General features: G+C 48.8%; 2 protein-coding genes across 2 annotated transcripts in view; one reads left to right on the forward strand and one right to left on the reverse strand.

Moving 5' to 3' along the window:
* Positions 1-1,792: 1,792 nt before the first annotated feature.
* On the reverse strand, positions 1,793-11,445 carry mtrf1l (mitochondrial translational release factor 1-like). The gene is made up of 8 exons (XM_042333617.1): positions 11,365-11,445; positions 8,887-9,388; positions 7,714-7,793; positions 5,239-5,422; positions 3,576-3,739; positions 3,160-3,277; positions 2,512-2,648; positions 1,793-2,107 (listed from the first exon to the last, which is right to left on the reverse strand). Exons 1-8 carry the CDS (start codon positions 11,428-11,430, stop codon positions 1,868-1,870), a joined length of 1,491 nt encoding a protein of 496 aa, XP_042189551.1. The 5' UTR covers positions 11,431-11,445; the 3' UTR covers positions 1,793-1,867.
* A 927-nt stretch (positions 11,446-12,372) lies between these two features.
* The window catches only part of LOC121848520, a 3,871-nt gene continuing 87 nt past the window's right edge, over positions 12,373-16,156 (forward strand). Inside the window, exons 1-2 of the mRNA XM_042332739.1 lie at positions 12,373-12,461; positions 14,936-15,437. Of these exons, the coding sequence (XP_042188673.1) occupies positions 12,396-12,461; positions 14,936-15,437 (568 nt within the window). The 5' untranslated portion in view covers positions 12,373-12,395. The remainder of the gene's footprint in view (positions 12,462-14,935; positions 15,438-16,156) is intronic.

A 16,156-nucleotide genomic window follows, 5' to 3' on the forward strand; every position in this document is an offset into this window, starting at 1 on the left:
TTATTAGGCTCTGTGTGGAGTAAGGAAACTTGCCCAAGGTTTCGCCCTCTGCCTGGAATTGAACTCAGGTCTCTCACTTGCAAAGCGAGTGCTCTAACCACTGAGCTACAGGACTCCACAACTCCACCACTTATGGTCACTCCGCGCTTGACGGCGTATCCCGCGACGCGCCTCGAGGCGTCTCGAGCACGCGACAAGGCGCTGCGTCGAACGCGAGGATTATTATCCTCCTTCGTTCCGCATTTTTTTTTGTTTTCATGAAGGATTATTCGTCGGGTGCTGTTCGAAAAGCGAAGGGGGTTTCCCTCTTTCTCCCTACGTCCGGGCCAACAACCCCCCAAATATTGATCACTCGCTTCATTTCTCCCACAAGCACGCAGTCAATTCACTTTGCAGTCTGTTCCTGTGAAGCGCTTTGAGATGTCGAGAAGGCGTGAAAAGCGCTAAATCAATTGCAAGGATTATTATTATTATTATCATTATCATTATCATGTTGGCTCCTTTAAGTGCAATCATTTCAGTCCCATTTATCTGCCTTTTCCCCATCACCTGTAGTTGACTCTTTTTTATTATTTATCTCAGAGCGATATGTTCATTCAATCGCCCTGCCTTATCCCATGCACTCAAATAATAATAATCCTTGCATTTTCCCCAAACAATCGCTCGAAATCAGTCATTCACTTCACAGCTGTTTGTTAGTCGTCGCTGTGCGCAAACTGCTGCATTCACCTATAAAACACAGTCACTATACAAATGCAAGTTGTTGTTGTGCCTTTTGCCCATCTTCAGGTAGGATTTTGTCGGCTCAAATCTCTTTGTTCACTAAGGTGATGGTTTGGGATGGCTTGTGGCAAAGGAGCCTCCAATAACCAGACAGAAACCAACCATCACTCGTCCCAACTATGGTCATTAGCCACGAAAAGAGGCACTGGACTACTTTGCTTAAATGTATCCAAACTCTGAAGCATGCTTTATGTTTGTGTAATATGCAGCACGCAATCTCTCCACGATGTGACACGTCCTGCTCACCTAATCTTAGAAGAGTTAGATCGAGGTTGGCAAGAGCCCAAGGTTTGGGGACCCCAGAGTGTACAATGTGATATAGCTGGAGCCTGACCAACTAAGAGCGCTTAGCTTCCTGTTGCTTGTCCAGTTAGGACCACCTTACCCGTTGGGGCTTTGGCATTCATGGATAGCAATATCTACTTTGTATTACCTAGAACCATAGAAATTTACAGCTCAGAAGGCGGCTATTCAGCCCATCGTGTCTGTACCGCTTCCTCAAGGGCAATCCTTTCAATCCCATTTTCCTGCCCTTTCCCCGTTCCCCTGTAGCTGCCGCTTTTTAAAAGGTATTTATCTAGTTCCCTTTGAAAGACAATATGGACTCTGCCTCAACAACTGCTCTGGGCAACACAATCCATTTCAAACACAGAGTAGTCAGGATATGGAATGTGCTGCTGGGAGCATTGTGGAAGAGGAGGGAGACTGTATTTCGGAGCTCGGTGACTTGTTTCCCGCTGAGAAGTCATTTTCCCAATCTGAGTAACCAAGGAAGCTAGTGAATAGCTGTTCGCTCTGTGGTGCCATCTCCCATGTAAACAGTTATTTGACTCCCAAGTTGTGTCTTGGCAAACCAGCCACTGTACATTACTACAGTAAACTCCTAATAATTTAACCCTGGCTTAACTTGTCGGTGTCCGCGTATCACAGAGAAACCTACCTGGCTAACCAAACAAAACCGATATAAAAATGTAAGTTGTCGTTGTGATGTGTCCATTCACCGGTTTGCTCCAATAGCTTTAGCTTTTAATGTGAGTCTCTTTTCTGATGACAAGAAGACATTTAGACCCAGGGCCCCAAATCACTACCGTCGGAGTGGGTCTCTGAGGGCTTCCTGCTTTGAGTCTGTGTCATTGTCCAGCAGTTCAAGAAGGGATTCCGTGTCTGCAAACTCCATCAGATCCTGGATCATCTCGTCCAGACTCCCCTCCCCCAGCAGGAAGCTCCGCATGTCGTGTAGCGACTTCCCAATCCGGTGATCCGTGATCCTGTCCTGCGGGAAGTTGTACGTTCGGATCTTCTCCGCCCGCCCCTTTGTCCCAATCTGGTAAGATAGCAACAGGGCAGTCACTACAAACTGGAGTCACAGAACCACAGAAACTACAGCACAGGAGCACCATGTGCCTGTGCTGGTGCTCGCTCCCCCACTGGAGCTCTCTACTCTAATCCCCATTCCCTGCTCTTTCCTCATCGTGTCTGTACTGGTCTCACTCCCCCACTTTCGTTATCTACTATTATAATTTCCATGCGGTTTTCTACATTGTTCAGCATCAAGTATGTAATTATCTTCTAAATGTTGGTTCGGTCTCAGATTTAGCCTCTAATCGGATTCCCTCTCACTTTATAAACCACTTTGAAATGTTTTCTTACGTGAAAGGCGCTGTACATCAAATCCTGCAAAGATTATTCGATATCGAATGCAGTGTATGGTTTATTTTATTCCCTCACCTGAATCTTGCGAGCGTAGGAACGTTTGGTGGTCTCCTCCTCCAGCCTGGCGCTGTACAGCTTAGCCCTCAGCAGCTGCATGGCTTTGCTCTTGTTCTTCAGCTGCGACCTCTCCTGTTGGCATTCAGCCACGAAACCTGACACAACAGCAAATAACATTTGTATAATAATCATAATCCTTGCTCCTCTACCCTCCATTACTTCCGCATTTACTGGCTGCATTGAATCGCGGGATATAATGTCCTGACCCATCAGTGCATGGGCAAAAGAACTTCATTTCCTGCAATTCCAACTCTTGCTGGTACGTGCGCATGTGGCAACGGGTCTAGACACATTGAAACATGGGAAATGTAGTCGTAATCCGTTACCACGTGCTACCTTGAATTACGCATTCACGGAGTAGATTATTAATTAAGTCGGATTTGATATGATTTATACAGTTTGGATGCATCTCAGACTTCAGGCAAGTCGCATTAAATAACATGAGTCCGACTGATACAACTTATGTGAGTTTTACTGTACCGAATGCACAGATTTTTTTATGTCAGCGGAGGAGGGAAATGAGAGATAGAATACTGTAGGTTTTTTTTAAATGATGGACCACAATGTCCTCCCACCCCCACAACACACACACACACGCTCCTGTACCTGTTGGGATGTGCAGGATGCGCACAGCGCTGTCGGTGGTGTTGACGTGCTGCCCCCCGGCCCCACTCGCTCGCTTGGTTTCTATTCGCAAATCCTTGGGGTTAATCGTGAGGTGAATCTGAGGGCGGGCAAAGGCGACAGTGACTGTGCTGAACAGCAGACAAGAGAATCACAGGTTTACAGCACAAAAAGAGAATATTTGGCCAAAATAATAACTCTTGCATTTGATATAGGAGCTTTTTATATCGTCAAGGCAACTCAAGCACTTCACAGGATTTTACTGTGAAGTATAGTGACAGCGTCTAAGCCTAAATTGCACACACGGAGGAATTCCCACATAAACACTCTCGAGCATACCAACACAAACACACGTGCCGCACATATTATGAGTAACAGAGGCCAGAGATGGCACTGACCTCGCTTGGCTGGGGTAACAAGGCCACGGTCATGGTGCTGGTGTGCAGTCTCCCTTGTCGCTCGGTCTTGGGGACCCGCTGGACCCGGTGCACCCCTCCCTCGTACTTCAGGTGCCTGTACACCTCTCGGCCGCTGATGCTGGCAGTGGCGTGTCGCAGCCCACCTAAACCACAGAGCCACCGTCAGTCACAATACTCCCCTAGGAACCCCAATATAGCACAATGTAAGGTACTGCACATACCATCAGCAGTCCTTGGAAAGGCAGACCAGTCACTGAGGGCAAGGAATCCTCCCGCTCAGCTCCTGCAAGTTAACCCTTCAAGTCAAAGCCCTAACAGGTAGGCTGGTCCTAGCTGGACAAGCAGCAGGAAAGCTTACCAGACAGTGCTAGCAATGGCAAACTATGCAGTTTTAGTTGGTCAAACACCAGCAGTTACCCCAACGCACACTCTGGGATCTTCAATGTCTGTCTCTTGTCAACTTGCACCTAATATTCTCCCCCTCCAGGGAGAGAGAGCACATTCCATTCCAACAATCTCTCTCTGGGATTTCCGTGTGTAGGTGGGATGCCTGGAATTTTCAGCTTGGTTTTGGTACTCTTAAGCACGGTGATGGGTTTTCGGATGTGTCAGACACCCGGCTGACCAAAACTAAAGAATATACATGGGAAGGTAAAAAAAGAGAGCGTGGATAGATCTCACTCCATAAAAGGTTGTTTGGTTCAAGTCCACCATCGAGGGGTCTTTGAAGTCACAGTTCAGGCTGACACTCCAGTGTAGTGCTGAGGGGGAACAGCAATGACAGCAAGATATTGCACACATATTGCCCCATGAACAGGCACAGAGCGAGTGACCAATTTTATTTGTGGGGATTGTTGTTCAGGACACCGCAGGAAACTTTTCCAACAGTGCCATACAATTTTTAACATCCACCTGGATAGGCAGACAGGACCTTGGTTTATGTTCTCATCCGAAGGACAGCATCTCTGACAATGCAGCAAACCCCTCAGCACTACACTGGAGTGTCATCTTAGATTATATGAGTTCCAAGTCCCAACGTGGGTCTTGAGTCTACAACCTTCTGACTAGGAGGGAAGAGCGCTACAAACGGTATTAGACTGGAGGAAAAAAACGTATTAGAAGGTTTCGGAAGGGAGCTGAGCCATGTGTGTGGAGAAGATTCTCCATCAACTGAATGTCACAATGCCAAATTTAGAACTAATATCACGTTTTTAACCCCAGTATTGGGACATTTGTGATAATAATAATAATCTTTGCATCTGATATAGTGCCTTATCGTGTCGTTGAGACGTCTCAAAGCGCTTCACAGAATATATTGTAAAGTGAATTGACTGAATATTTTGTTGGCAAAACGAGACGGCCAATTGCGCACAGCAGCGTCCCATAAACAGTCGTGGATTGGGCGACCAAATTATTATTATTATTATTATTAGTTGGAGGGATTATTACTCTCATAATCTGTCAATCGATTAACAACGGGGTTCCTACTTACTGCTTGGTAAACAGAGGCGTGTTGAGTAAGGAAACTTGCAGAAGGTTTTGCCCTGTCCGGGAATCAAACCCGGGTCCACTCTCTCGCGAGGCGAGCGCTCTAACGAATATGCCACAGAACTCCACTGATAACATGAAGCTGTGCATGTACCTAACTCGCTGGGAAAATATTCCAGTGTTTCAAAGTGCCAGCTCTTGTATGTTGCGTAGCTCCGGTACATGTTGAAGACGTCCGCTGTGAAGAGCATGGCCTCCTGGCCGCCCACTCCCGCCAGCACCTCCAGGATCAGGTCACTTTCATCCGTCTCTTCCGAGGGAGTCACCAAGGAGATGATCTGAAGGTGAACAAAGATTGCGTTTCAGCACTGGGGAAGGGTATCTCTCTCGATAGTGAACTTTATAAATCGTATAATCACCTAAGTCGTACGTCCACCCGAGACCCATTCAGTTTCCTGTCAACACCATCAGATTTCTTTGCACTAGTCGTGTTTTATAAACAAATCATCTCCTAACTCACAATGCTGCTCCCCTACTCTCCATTACTCCTGCACTTTCAGCCTGCAATGAATCGCGGGAAATGATTTCCTGACCCATCGCCGCACGCGCAGAAGAGCTTCATTTCCTGCGATTCCAACACTTGCTGGAAAACGTGTCGCTTCGATGGGGCGAGACGCATTGAATCGCGAGAAACATAGTCTTGACCTGTCACCCCATGAGCACTTATCGGCTGCATTGAATTACGCCTGGCAGTTTAGTGTAGATTATTGATTAAATCAGATCTTATACGACTTATACAATTTGCCTGTATCTTGGACTTCGCACAAGTCATATTAAATGTTATTGTCCCAACTGATATGACTTATGTGAGTTTTGCTGTATATAAATGCAATTTGATGTTGTTCTGGAGGTTTGTTACAGCTCTGTCTCTCTCTCTGTGACCATCACTGTGTGTATTGTTAGAGCCCTGACTGTCACTGTGATCATCACTGTGTGTGTTGTTAGAGCCCTGACTGTCACTGTGATCATCACTGTGTGTGTTGTTAGAGCTCTGTCTGTCACTGTGACCATCACTGTGTGTTAGAGCTCTGACTGTCACTGTGATCATCACTGTGTGTGTTGTTAGAGCTCTGACTGTCACTGTGACCATCACTGTGTGTTGTTAGAGCTCTGACAGTCACTGTGACCATCACTCTGGGTGTGTGTTGTTAGAGCTCTGACTGTCACTGTGACCATCACTGTGTGTGTTGTTAGAGCTCTGACTGTCACTGTGATCATCACTGTGTGTGTTGTTAGAGCTCTGTCTGTCACTGTGACCATCACTGTGTGTTAGAGCTCTGACTGTCACTGTGATCATCACTGTGTGTGTTGTTAGAGCTCTGTCTGTCACTGTGACCATCACTGTGTGTTAGAGCCCTGACCGTCACTGTGACCATCACTGTGTGTTGTTAGAGCTCTGACTGTCACTGTGACCATCACTGTGTGTTGTTAGAGCTCTGACTGTCACTGTGACCATCACTCTGGGTGTGTGTTGTTAGAGCTCTGACTGTCACTGTGACCATCACTCTGTGTGTTGTTAGAGCTCTGACTGTCACTGTGACCATCACTGTGTTGTTAGAGCTCTGACTGTCACTGTGACCATCACTGTGTTGTTAGAGCTCTGACTGTCACTGTGACCATCACTGTGTGTTGTTAGAGCTACTAACTGTCACTGTGACCGTCACTGTGTGTGTTGTTAGAGCTCTGACTGTCACTGTGACCATCACTGTGTGTGTTGTTAGAGCTCTGACTGTCACTGTGACCATCACTGTGTGTGTTGTTAGAGCTCTGACTGTCACTGTGACCATCACTGTGTGTTGTTAGAGCTGACTGTCACTGTGACCATCACTGTGTGTTGTTAGAGCTGACTGTCACTGTGACCATCAGGAGGACGTCTCAAAAGCGCATCACAGAGCAACTGGGAGCCCGGCCTGTGCTGGGACTACAGAAGGTGAGGTGGGGGAAGAAAGGTAACCAAAAGTACGGGCATAAAGAAAGATTGTAGCAGTCTTTAAAGGTGGAGAGTGAGGGGCCGTGTCAGAGGGCCTTCGGGAATGTGGGGGGAGAGAGTAGGGGGCAGATTAGTTGAAAGCTCACCTAACAATGGTTGGGCGGATAGAACGGGGTACATGAAGCAAGCCAGTGTTAGCTAAATGGAGAGAGGGGCTGGGGTGGGAGGGATACACAAGGTCGCAGAGCTTGGGTGGAGCTGAGGCCGTGGAGGGATTTGAAAGCAAGGCAGACGATCTTGAATTTGATCTGTTGGGGGAGGGAGAACCAGTGGAGCCGGGCGAGGATGGAGTTGATAGGCTCATGGAGCCTAGTGCGGGAGAGGATTCGGGCTGCAGAGCTCTGGATGGTGTGCAGCATGTGGGGGGAGGAACTGGGAAGTGTGGAGAGCAGATTTTTCAAATTGTGCAGCCATGTATGTCGATAGTTCTCTGTCACTGTCCGTCGATACTGTCATCTGTGACATCAGTGGCTAAGTCTGTCACTGTATCTCAGTCAAATTCCCACATCAATGACCACTCAGGAGAGGAACCAATGTGACATGCAGTATGATGATTAATGCAGAGCAGCCAGTAAATACCTTGTGCTTCAAAGCTCGGATGTCTTCCTGACAGGAATTCCAGTCACTCTCTGCCAGTTTCCTCAGGTCTGCATCTTCATCTGTAGCAAAGGGATGAGATATTAGCCCCATTTGTATCTTATTCGTGTACATCAGCATTATATAATAATAATAATCATCATTGAGATGTCTCAAAGAGTTTCACAGAATATATTGTAAAGTGTATGTTTTGTGGGTGAAAATCGGCAGCCAATTGCGCACCGCAGTGTCCCACAAATAGTCATGGATTGAGTGACCAAATTGGTTTGGAAGAGGAGTTATTACCCCTGGAAAGCGATCCGCCAATCAACTAACAAACGTATTCCTATTTACTGTTAGGTAAACAGAGGCGTGTGGAGTAAGGGAACTTGCCTAAGGTTTCGCCCCGCCTGGGAATCGAACCCGCGTCCTCTCACTTGCGAGGCGAGTGCTCTAACCACTGAGTTACAGGACTCCTGTATAACAGGGTTCGACTGTGAAAACACGGTTGGTGAGTTAGTGACTAGAGGGCACCCATTTGAGGTAGTTAGCAGGCAAGCAAATGAGGAGGTTGTGAGGAATATTTTTCACACACAGAGAGTGGTTAGGATATGGAATGTGCTGCCAGGAACAGTGGTGGAGGCAAAATCCATATTAACTTTTAAAACAACAAATAACAACAAAATTACATTTATATAGCGACTTTCAAACGTAACCAGATGAGATGCTTAAAAAGCGGTAAAATAGAAGGGTATGTGGGGAAAGGGGAGGTAAACAGGGCTGAAAGGATTGTCATTAAAGGATTATTCACAGAAACCATGGGCTGAGTGGCCTTCTTCTGTGCCCTAAATTTAATAATAATCCTTGCATTTGATATAGCACCTTATCACGTTTTCAAGACATCTCAAAACGCTTCCACAGAATATTCTGTACAGTGAATTATTTTGTGGGCGAAACGCGGCAGCCAATTGCGCACAGCAATGTCCCACAAACAGTCATTATTTCTAAGCATAATAAGTGACACGGAGAAGTAATGGAATCCAAAGCTCATCAGATTAGTTTGGATGAAAAAGGCCCTTCAGCCCATCTGAATCGGCTTTCATTTATTACGATGCTGGGGGAAGATGTTCGAAGGGGCAGAAAGCCCTCTCTGGCTCTTAGGACATGAACCCTCACCTTTCATCAGCGTCTCGATGTCCTCCAGCTCCTGTACTTTGACCCTCAGCCCATGCAGCTCCGTCACCAGTGGAGCCAGCTCCCTCGCCCTCTTACCAGCCCCCTTCACCTCCTCCTCCGAAGCCTGGGCTGATTGCAGTCGCTGCTGGGAGGCCATGTACTCGCTCTCCAGCCTCTCCAGGTATTGCTGAAGCGAGCCTCGGGCGAAGAGTTCCTCCACTGCATGCGGGTCTGTGCTGAAGGCACGCAGTGAGCAGTTCCACCCCATCGCCGCTCGCTTACTGCAAACAAGTAGACAAGGGCCACGTCTCGCCCTCTGGCAGAAAGTCCTCCTCACGTGCTCCAGGGGTGGCCTCGCAACCCCCTCCCACTGACAGAAGTGACTGCTGGTAACTCTCATCACTGCCGGGATAGTCTGTCTGAGAAACAGCATCTTCTCCTCCACACAAAGCCTTTTCCTGCTCACCAGAATCCCGAGGTTCAAATATCCATGTACGAGATTCTGCGAAGCAAACATAATAATAATAATAATCCTTGCATTTGATATAGCGCCTTATCACATCGTCGAGACAGCGCAAAGCCCTTCACAGAATATACTGTAAAGTTGATTGACTGTATATTTTGTGGGTAAAACACAGCAGCCAATTGCGCACAGCAGTGTCCCTCCCACAAACAGTCATGGATCCAGTGACCAATTTTTTTTGGTTTTGGAGGGATTATTATCCCCGGAATGTGATCCGCCAATTGACTAACAACCGGGTTCCTACTTAGGTGAACACAGATGTGTGGCGTAAGGAAACTTGCCTAAGGTTTCGCACTGCCGGGAATCGAACCTGGGTCCTCTTGCTTGCAAGGCGAGCGCTCTAACCACTACACTACACTACAGGACTGCATGTTAAATGCTGCAGAACTTCAGAACTCGGGAGAGTCATAGAACCGTACGATATCCACAGCACTTTGAGACATATCGACAACGTGATAAGGCGCTATATCAAATGCAAGGATTATTATTATTATCATTGTAATAAAAATAACAATCCTTGCATTTGATATAGCGCTTTTCACGTCGGGAGAGGACGTCCCAAAGCGCTTCACAGAACACACTGTAAAGTGAATTGACTGTATATTTGTGGGCGAACGCGGCAGCCAATTGCGCACAGCAATGTCCCACAAACAGTCGTAGATTGAAAATGACCAATTTATTATAGTTTTTGGTTTTGGAGGGATTATTATTAGGCTCTGTGGGGAGTAAGGAAACTTGCCCAAGGTTTCGCCCTCTGCCTGGAATTGAACTCAGGTCTCTCACTTGCAAAGCGAGTGCTCTAACCACTGAGCTACAGGACTCCACATTATAGCACAGGTGATGAAAAAAAACAATAAACTATTTTAAACATGAAGACACACTTTGAGGACTTAAAAAGATTCGGGGTTACGAGACGATGAAACCAACAATATTATACCACAATATACTGCACTGAAGTATTGGTGTATGTGTTGTGTGGTGTTTGAGACCGTGTGTTTGTTCGCAGTTATGTGGATTTCAGTCCATGTGTATCTATGAGTGTGTGTGTGAGGGTGTACGGAATTCACTGCCGCATTTCACCCACAAATATACAGTCAATTCACTTTAAGGTCTATTCTGCGAAGCGCTTTGAGTCGTCTCTGGAAGTCGTGAAAAGCGCTGTATCAAATGCAAGGATTATTATTATTATTATTATTATTTATTACGTGCTTATGGTGGACATTTGGAGCCTGGGTACGGGGAGTTCTGTGGCTCAGCGGTTAAAGCACTCGCCTCACCAGCGAAAGACCTGGGTTCGATTCCCGGGCAGGGCAAAATGTTGGGCAAGTCTCCTTACTCCGCGCACACGCCTCTGCTTACCCAGCAGTGAGCAGTGAAGTCAACTCACTTTACGGTATATCCTGCGAAGCGCTCGGAGACGCCTGGAAGCGGTGATCAGGCGCCGTGTCAGGGGGCGGAGTCACACTGGAGGGCTGAGGGGGCGGAGTCGCACTGGAGGCTGAGGGGCGGAGTCGCACTGGAGGGCTGAGGGGCGGAGTCACACTGGAGGCTGAGGGGGCGGAGTCACACGGGGGCTGAGGGGGCGGAGTCACACTGGAGGCTGAGGGGGCGGAGTCACACTGGGAGGCTGAGGGGCGGAGTCACACTGGAGGCTGAGGGGGCGGAGTCACACGGGAGGCCTGAGGGGGCGGAGTCACACGGGAGGGCTGAGGGGGCGGAGTCACACTGGAGGCTGAGGGGGCGGAGTCACACGGGAGGCCTGAGGGGGCGGAGTCACACTGGAGGCCTGAGGGGGCGGAGTCACACGGGAGGCCTGAGGGGCTGTTGGGGGGATGTTGGGCGGTGTGAGCCGGTGGCAGAGCTCCCGCTGAAGCCCGCGGTGTGTGTGTGGGGGGGGGGGGGGGGGAGGGGGTGAGGGTCGCGGGTTGTTGTCGCTGAGCTTCAGCGTCACTCACCAACCGCCAGTTCGCCTGGTACCGCGCCTGCGTCACCCCCGCCTCGTTCCGGCGATTACCGCGCATGCGTCGGCTCTGGTTTTCCAGCCCAGCCTACACTGCGCACGCGTCCTGCTCTCCCCGCTTGGCGCATAGGGCGCTTTCTCCGCCGCGCAGCCTTGTGGGTGCGCAGCGCCGCCATTGTCCCTCGTGTCCAGCTGTTGGTATGTGGGTAACATTGGAATCCCACAGGTGTGACTCACCTGTACTTGTACTTATAATAATAATAATCCTCGCATTTGACATAGCGCTTTTCACGTCTTCTCGACGTCTCAAAGCGCTTCACAGAATATGCTGTAAAGCGAATTGACTGTATATTTGTGGGCGAACGCGGCAGCCAATTGCGCACAGCAATGTCCCACAAACAGTCGTAGATTGAAAAAGACCAATTTTTTATTGTTTTTTGGGTTTTGGAGGAATTATTATTAGGCTCTGTGTGGAGTAAGGAAACTTGCCTGAGGTTTCCCACTGCCGGGGATTGAACTCAGGTCTCTCACTTGCAAAGCGAGTGCTCTAACCACTGAGCTACAGGACTACGTGGCAGCCAATTGATTATTATTATTATGATAAATGCTAGTCGGGGAGTCCTGTAGCTCAGTGGTTAGAGCGCTCGCCTTACAAGCGAAAAATTGGTCATTTTCAATCCACGACTGTTTGTGGGACATTGCTGTGCGCAATTGGCTGCCGCGTTCGCCCACAAATATACAGTCAATTCGCTTTACAGCATATTCTGTGAAGCGCTTTGAGACGTCGAGAAAGACGTGAAAAGCGCTATGTCAAATGCGAGGATTATTATTATTATAAGTACAAGTACAGGTGAGTCACACCTGTGGGATTCCAATGTTACCCACATACCAACAGCTGGACACGAGGGGCAATGGCGGCGCTGCGCACCCACAAGGCTGCGCGGCGGAGAAAGCGCCCTATGCGCCAAGCGGGGAGAGCAGGACGCGTGCGCAGTGTAGGCTGGGCTGGAAAACCAGAGCCGACGCATGCGCGGTAATCGCCGGAACGAGGCGGGGGTGACGCAGGCGCGGTACCAGGCGAACTGGCGGTTGGTGAGTGACGCTGAAGCTCAGCGACAACAACCCGCGACCCTCACCCCCCTCCCCCCCCCCCCCCCCCCCACACACACACCGCGGGCTTCAGCGGGAGCTCTGCCACCGGCTCACACCGCCAACATCCCCCCAACAGCCCCCTCAGGCCTCCCGTGTGACTCCGCCCCCTCAGGCCTCCCGTGTGACTCCGCCCCCTCAGGCCTCCCGTGTGACTCCGCCCCCTCAGCCCTCCAGTGTGACTCCGCCCCCTCAGCCCTCCAGTGTGACTCCGCCCCCTCAGCCTCCAGTGCGACTCCGCCCCCTCAGCCCTCCAGTGTGACTCCGCCCCCTCAGCCCTCCAGTGTGACTCCGCCCCCTCAGCCCTCCAGTGTGACTCCGCCCCCTCAGCCCTCCAGTGTGACCCCGCCCCTCAGCCCTCCAGTGTGACTCCGCCCCCTCAGACCTCCAGTGAGACTCCGCCCCCTCAGCCCTCCAGTGCGACTCCGCCCCCTCAGCCCTCCAGTGCGACTCCGCCCCCTCAGCCCTCCAGTGTGACTCCGCCCCCTGACACGGCGCCTGATCACCGCTTCCAGGCGTCTCCGAGCGCTTCGCAGGATATACCGTAAAGTGAGTTGACTTCACTGCTCACTGCTGGGTAAGCAGAGGCGTGTGCGCGGAGTAAGGAGACTTGCCCAACATTTTGCCCCGCCCGGGAATCGAACCCAGGTCTTTCGCTGGTGAGGCGAGTGCTTTAACCGCTGAGCCACAGAACTCCCCGTACCCAGGCTCCAAATGTCCACCATAAGCACGTAATAAATAATAATAATAATAATAATAATAATCCTTGCATTTGATACAGCGCTTTTCACGACTTCCAGAGACGACTCAAAGCGCTTCGCAGAATAGACCTTAAAGCGAATTGACTGCATATTTGTGGGTGAAATGCGGCAGTGAATTCCGTACACCCTCACACACACACTCAGAGATACACATGGACTGAAATCCACATAACTGCGTACAAACACACGGTCTCAAACACCACACAACACATACACCAATACTTCAGTGCAGTACATTGTGGTATAATATTATTGGTTTCATCGTCTCGTAACCCCGAATTTTTTAAGTCCTCAAAGTGTGTCTTCATGTTTAAAATAGTTTATTGTTTTTTTTCATCACCTGTGCTATAATGTGGAGTCCTGTAGCTCAGTGGTTTGAGCACTCGCTTTGCAAGCGAGAGACCTGAGTTCAATTCCAGGCAGAGGGCGAAACCTTGGGCAAGTTTCCTTACTCCCCACAGAGCCTAATAATAATCCCTCCAAAACAAAAAACAATAATAAATTGGTCATTTTCAATCTACGACTGTTTGTGGGACATTGCTGTGCGCAATTGGCTGCAGCGTTCGCCCACAAATATACAGTCAATTCACTTTACAGTGTGTTCTGTGAAGCGCTTTGGGACGTCCTCTCCCGACGTGAAAAGCGCTATATCAAATGCAAGGATTGTTATTTTTATTACAATGATAATAATAATAATCCTTGCATTTGATATAGCGCCTTATCACGTTGTCGATATGTCTCAAAGTGCTGTGGATATCGTACGGTTCTATGACTCTCCCGAGTTCTGAAGTTCTGCAGCATTTGACATGGAGTCCTGTAGTGTAGTGTAGTGGTTAGAGCGCTCGCCTTGCAAGCAAGAGGACCCAGGTTCGATTCCCGGCAGTGCGAAACCTTAGGCAAGTTTCCTTACGCCACACATCTGTGTTCACCTAAGTAGGAACCCGGTTGTTAGTCAATTGGCGGATCACATTCCGGGGATAATAATCCCTCCAAAACCAAAAAAAAATTGGTCACTGGATCCATGACTGTTTGTGGGAGGGACACTGCTGTGCGCAATTGGCTGCTGTGTTTTACCCACAAAATATACAGTCAATCAACTTTACAGTATATTCTGTGAAGGGCTTTGCGCTGTCTCGACGATGTGATGAGGCGCTATATCAAATGCAAGGATTATTATTATTATAATAATAAATAATAATAATAATCCTTGCATTTGATATAGCGCTTTTCACGTCGGGAGGACGTCCCAAAGCGCTTCACAGAACACACTGTAAAGTGAATTGACTGTATATTTGTGGGCGAACGCGGCAGCCAATTGCGCACAGCAATGTCCCACAAACAGTCGTAGATTGAAAATGACCAATTTATTATTATTTTGTTTTTTTGGAGGGATTATTATTAGGCTCTGTGTGGAGTAAGGAAACTTGCCCTAGGTTTCGCCCTGACTGGAATTGAACTCAGGTCTCTCACTTGCAAAGCGAGTGCTCTAACCACTGAGCTACAGGACTCCACAACCATGTGCACTTACCGGCCAGCTGCAATGAATCGCGGGAAACATAGTCTTGAACCATTGCCTGATGCGCAAAAGAACTTCCATTTCCTGCGATTCAATGCTTGCTTTTATTTTATAATTCAATTATTATGTTTGCTTCGCAGAATCTCGTACATGGATATTTGAACCTCGGGATTCCGGTGAGCAGGAAAAGGCTTTGTGTGGAGGAGAAGATGCTGTTTCTCAGACAGACTATCCCGGCAGTGATGAGAGTTACCAGCAGTCACTTCTGTCAGTGGGAGGGGGTTGCGAGGCCACCCCTGGAGCACGTGAGGAGGACTTTCTGCCAGAGGGCGAGACGTGGCCCTTGTCTACTTGTTTGCAGTAAGCGAGCGGCGATGGGGTGGAACTGCTCACTGCGTGCCTTCAGCACAGACCCGCATGCAGTGGAGGAACTCTTCGCCCGAGGCTCGCTTCAGCAATACCTGGAGAGGCTGGAGAGCGAGTACATGGCCTCCCAGCAGCGACTGCAATCAGCCCAGGCTTCGGAGGAGGAGGTGAAGGGGGCTGGGAAGAGGGCGAGGGAGCTGGCTCCACTGGTGACGGAGCTGCATGGGCTGAGGGTCAAAGTACAGGAGCTGGAGGACATCGAGACGCTGATGAAAGGTGAGGGTTCATGTCCTAAGAGCCAGAGAGGGCTTTCTGCCCCTTCGAACATCTTCCCCCAGCATCGTAATAAATGAAAGCCGATTCAGATGGGCTGAAGGGCCTTTTTCATCCAAACTAATCTGATGAGCTTTGGATTCCATTACTTCTCCGTGTCACTTATTATGCTTAGAAATAATGACTGTTTGTGGGACATTGCTGTGCGCAATTGGCTGCCGCGTTTCGCCCACAAAATAATTCACTGTACAGAATATTCTGTGGAAGCGTTTTGAGATGTCTTGAAAACGTGATAAGGTGCTATATCAAATGCAAGGATTATTATTAAATTTAGGGCACAGAAGAAGGCCACTCAGCCCATGGTTTCTGTGAATAATCCTTTAATGACAATCCTTTCAGCCCTGTTTACCTCCCCTTTCCCCACATACCCTTCTATTTTACCGCTTTTTAAGCATCTCATCTGGTTACGTTTGAAAGTCGCTATATAAATGTAATTTTGTTGTTATTTGTTGTTTTAAAAGTTAATATGGATTTTGCCTCCACCACTGTTCCTGGCAGCACATTCCATATCCTAACCACTCTCTGTGTGTGAAAAATATTCCTCACAACCTCCTCATGTGCTTGCCTGCTAACTATCTCAAATGGGTGCCCTCTAGTCACTAACTCACCAACCGTGTTTTCACAGTCGAACCCTGTTATACAGGAGTCCTGTAACTCAGTGG

This window comes from Callorhinchus milii, unplaced genomic scaffold (genome assembly GCF_018977255.1).
Source record: "Callorhinchus milii isolate IMCB2004 unplaced genomic scaffold, IMCB_Cmil_1.0 Scaffold3, whole genome shotgun sequence".
In the NCBI taxonomy this organism is placed as follows: Eukaryota; Metazoa; Chordata; class Chondrichthyes; order Chimaeriformes; family Callorhinchidae; genus Callorhinchus; species Callorhinchus milii.

Bases quoted from the DNA above. Each gene is read 5' to 3' on its own strand.
- mtrf1l (XM_042333617.1), bottom strand. From the start codon at position 11,430: ATGCGCGGTAATCGCCGGAACGAGGCGGGGGTGACGCAGGCGCGGTAC. The intron at 5,423-7,713 runs GTATTTACTGGC...GTTCACCTTCAG, and splicing joins TCCGAGCTTTGAAGCACAAG to ATCATCTCCTTGGTGACTCC. The intron at 3,278-3,575 runs GTCAGTGCCATC...GCCCGCCCTCAG, and splicing joins TGTTACCCCAGCCAAGCGAG to ATTCACCTCACGATTAACCC.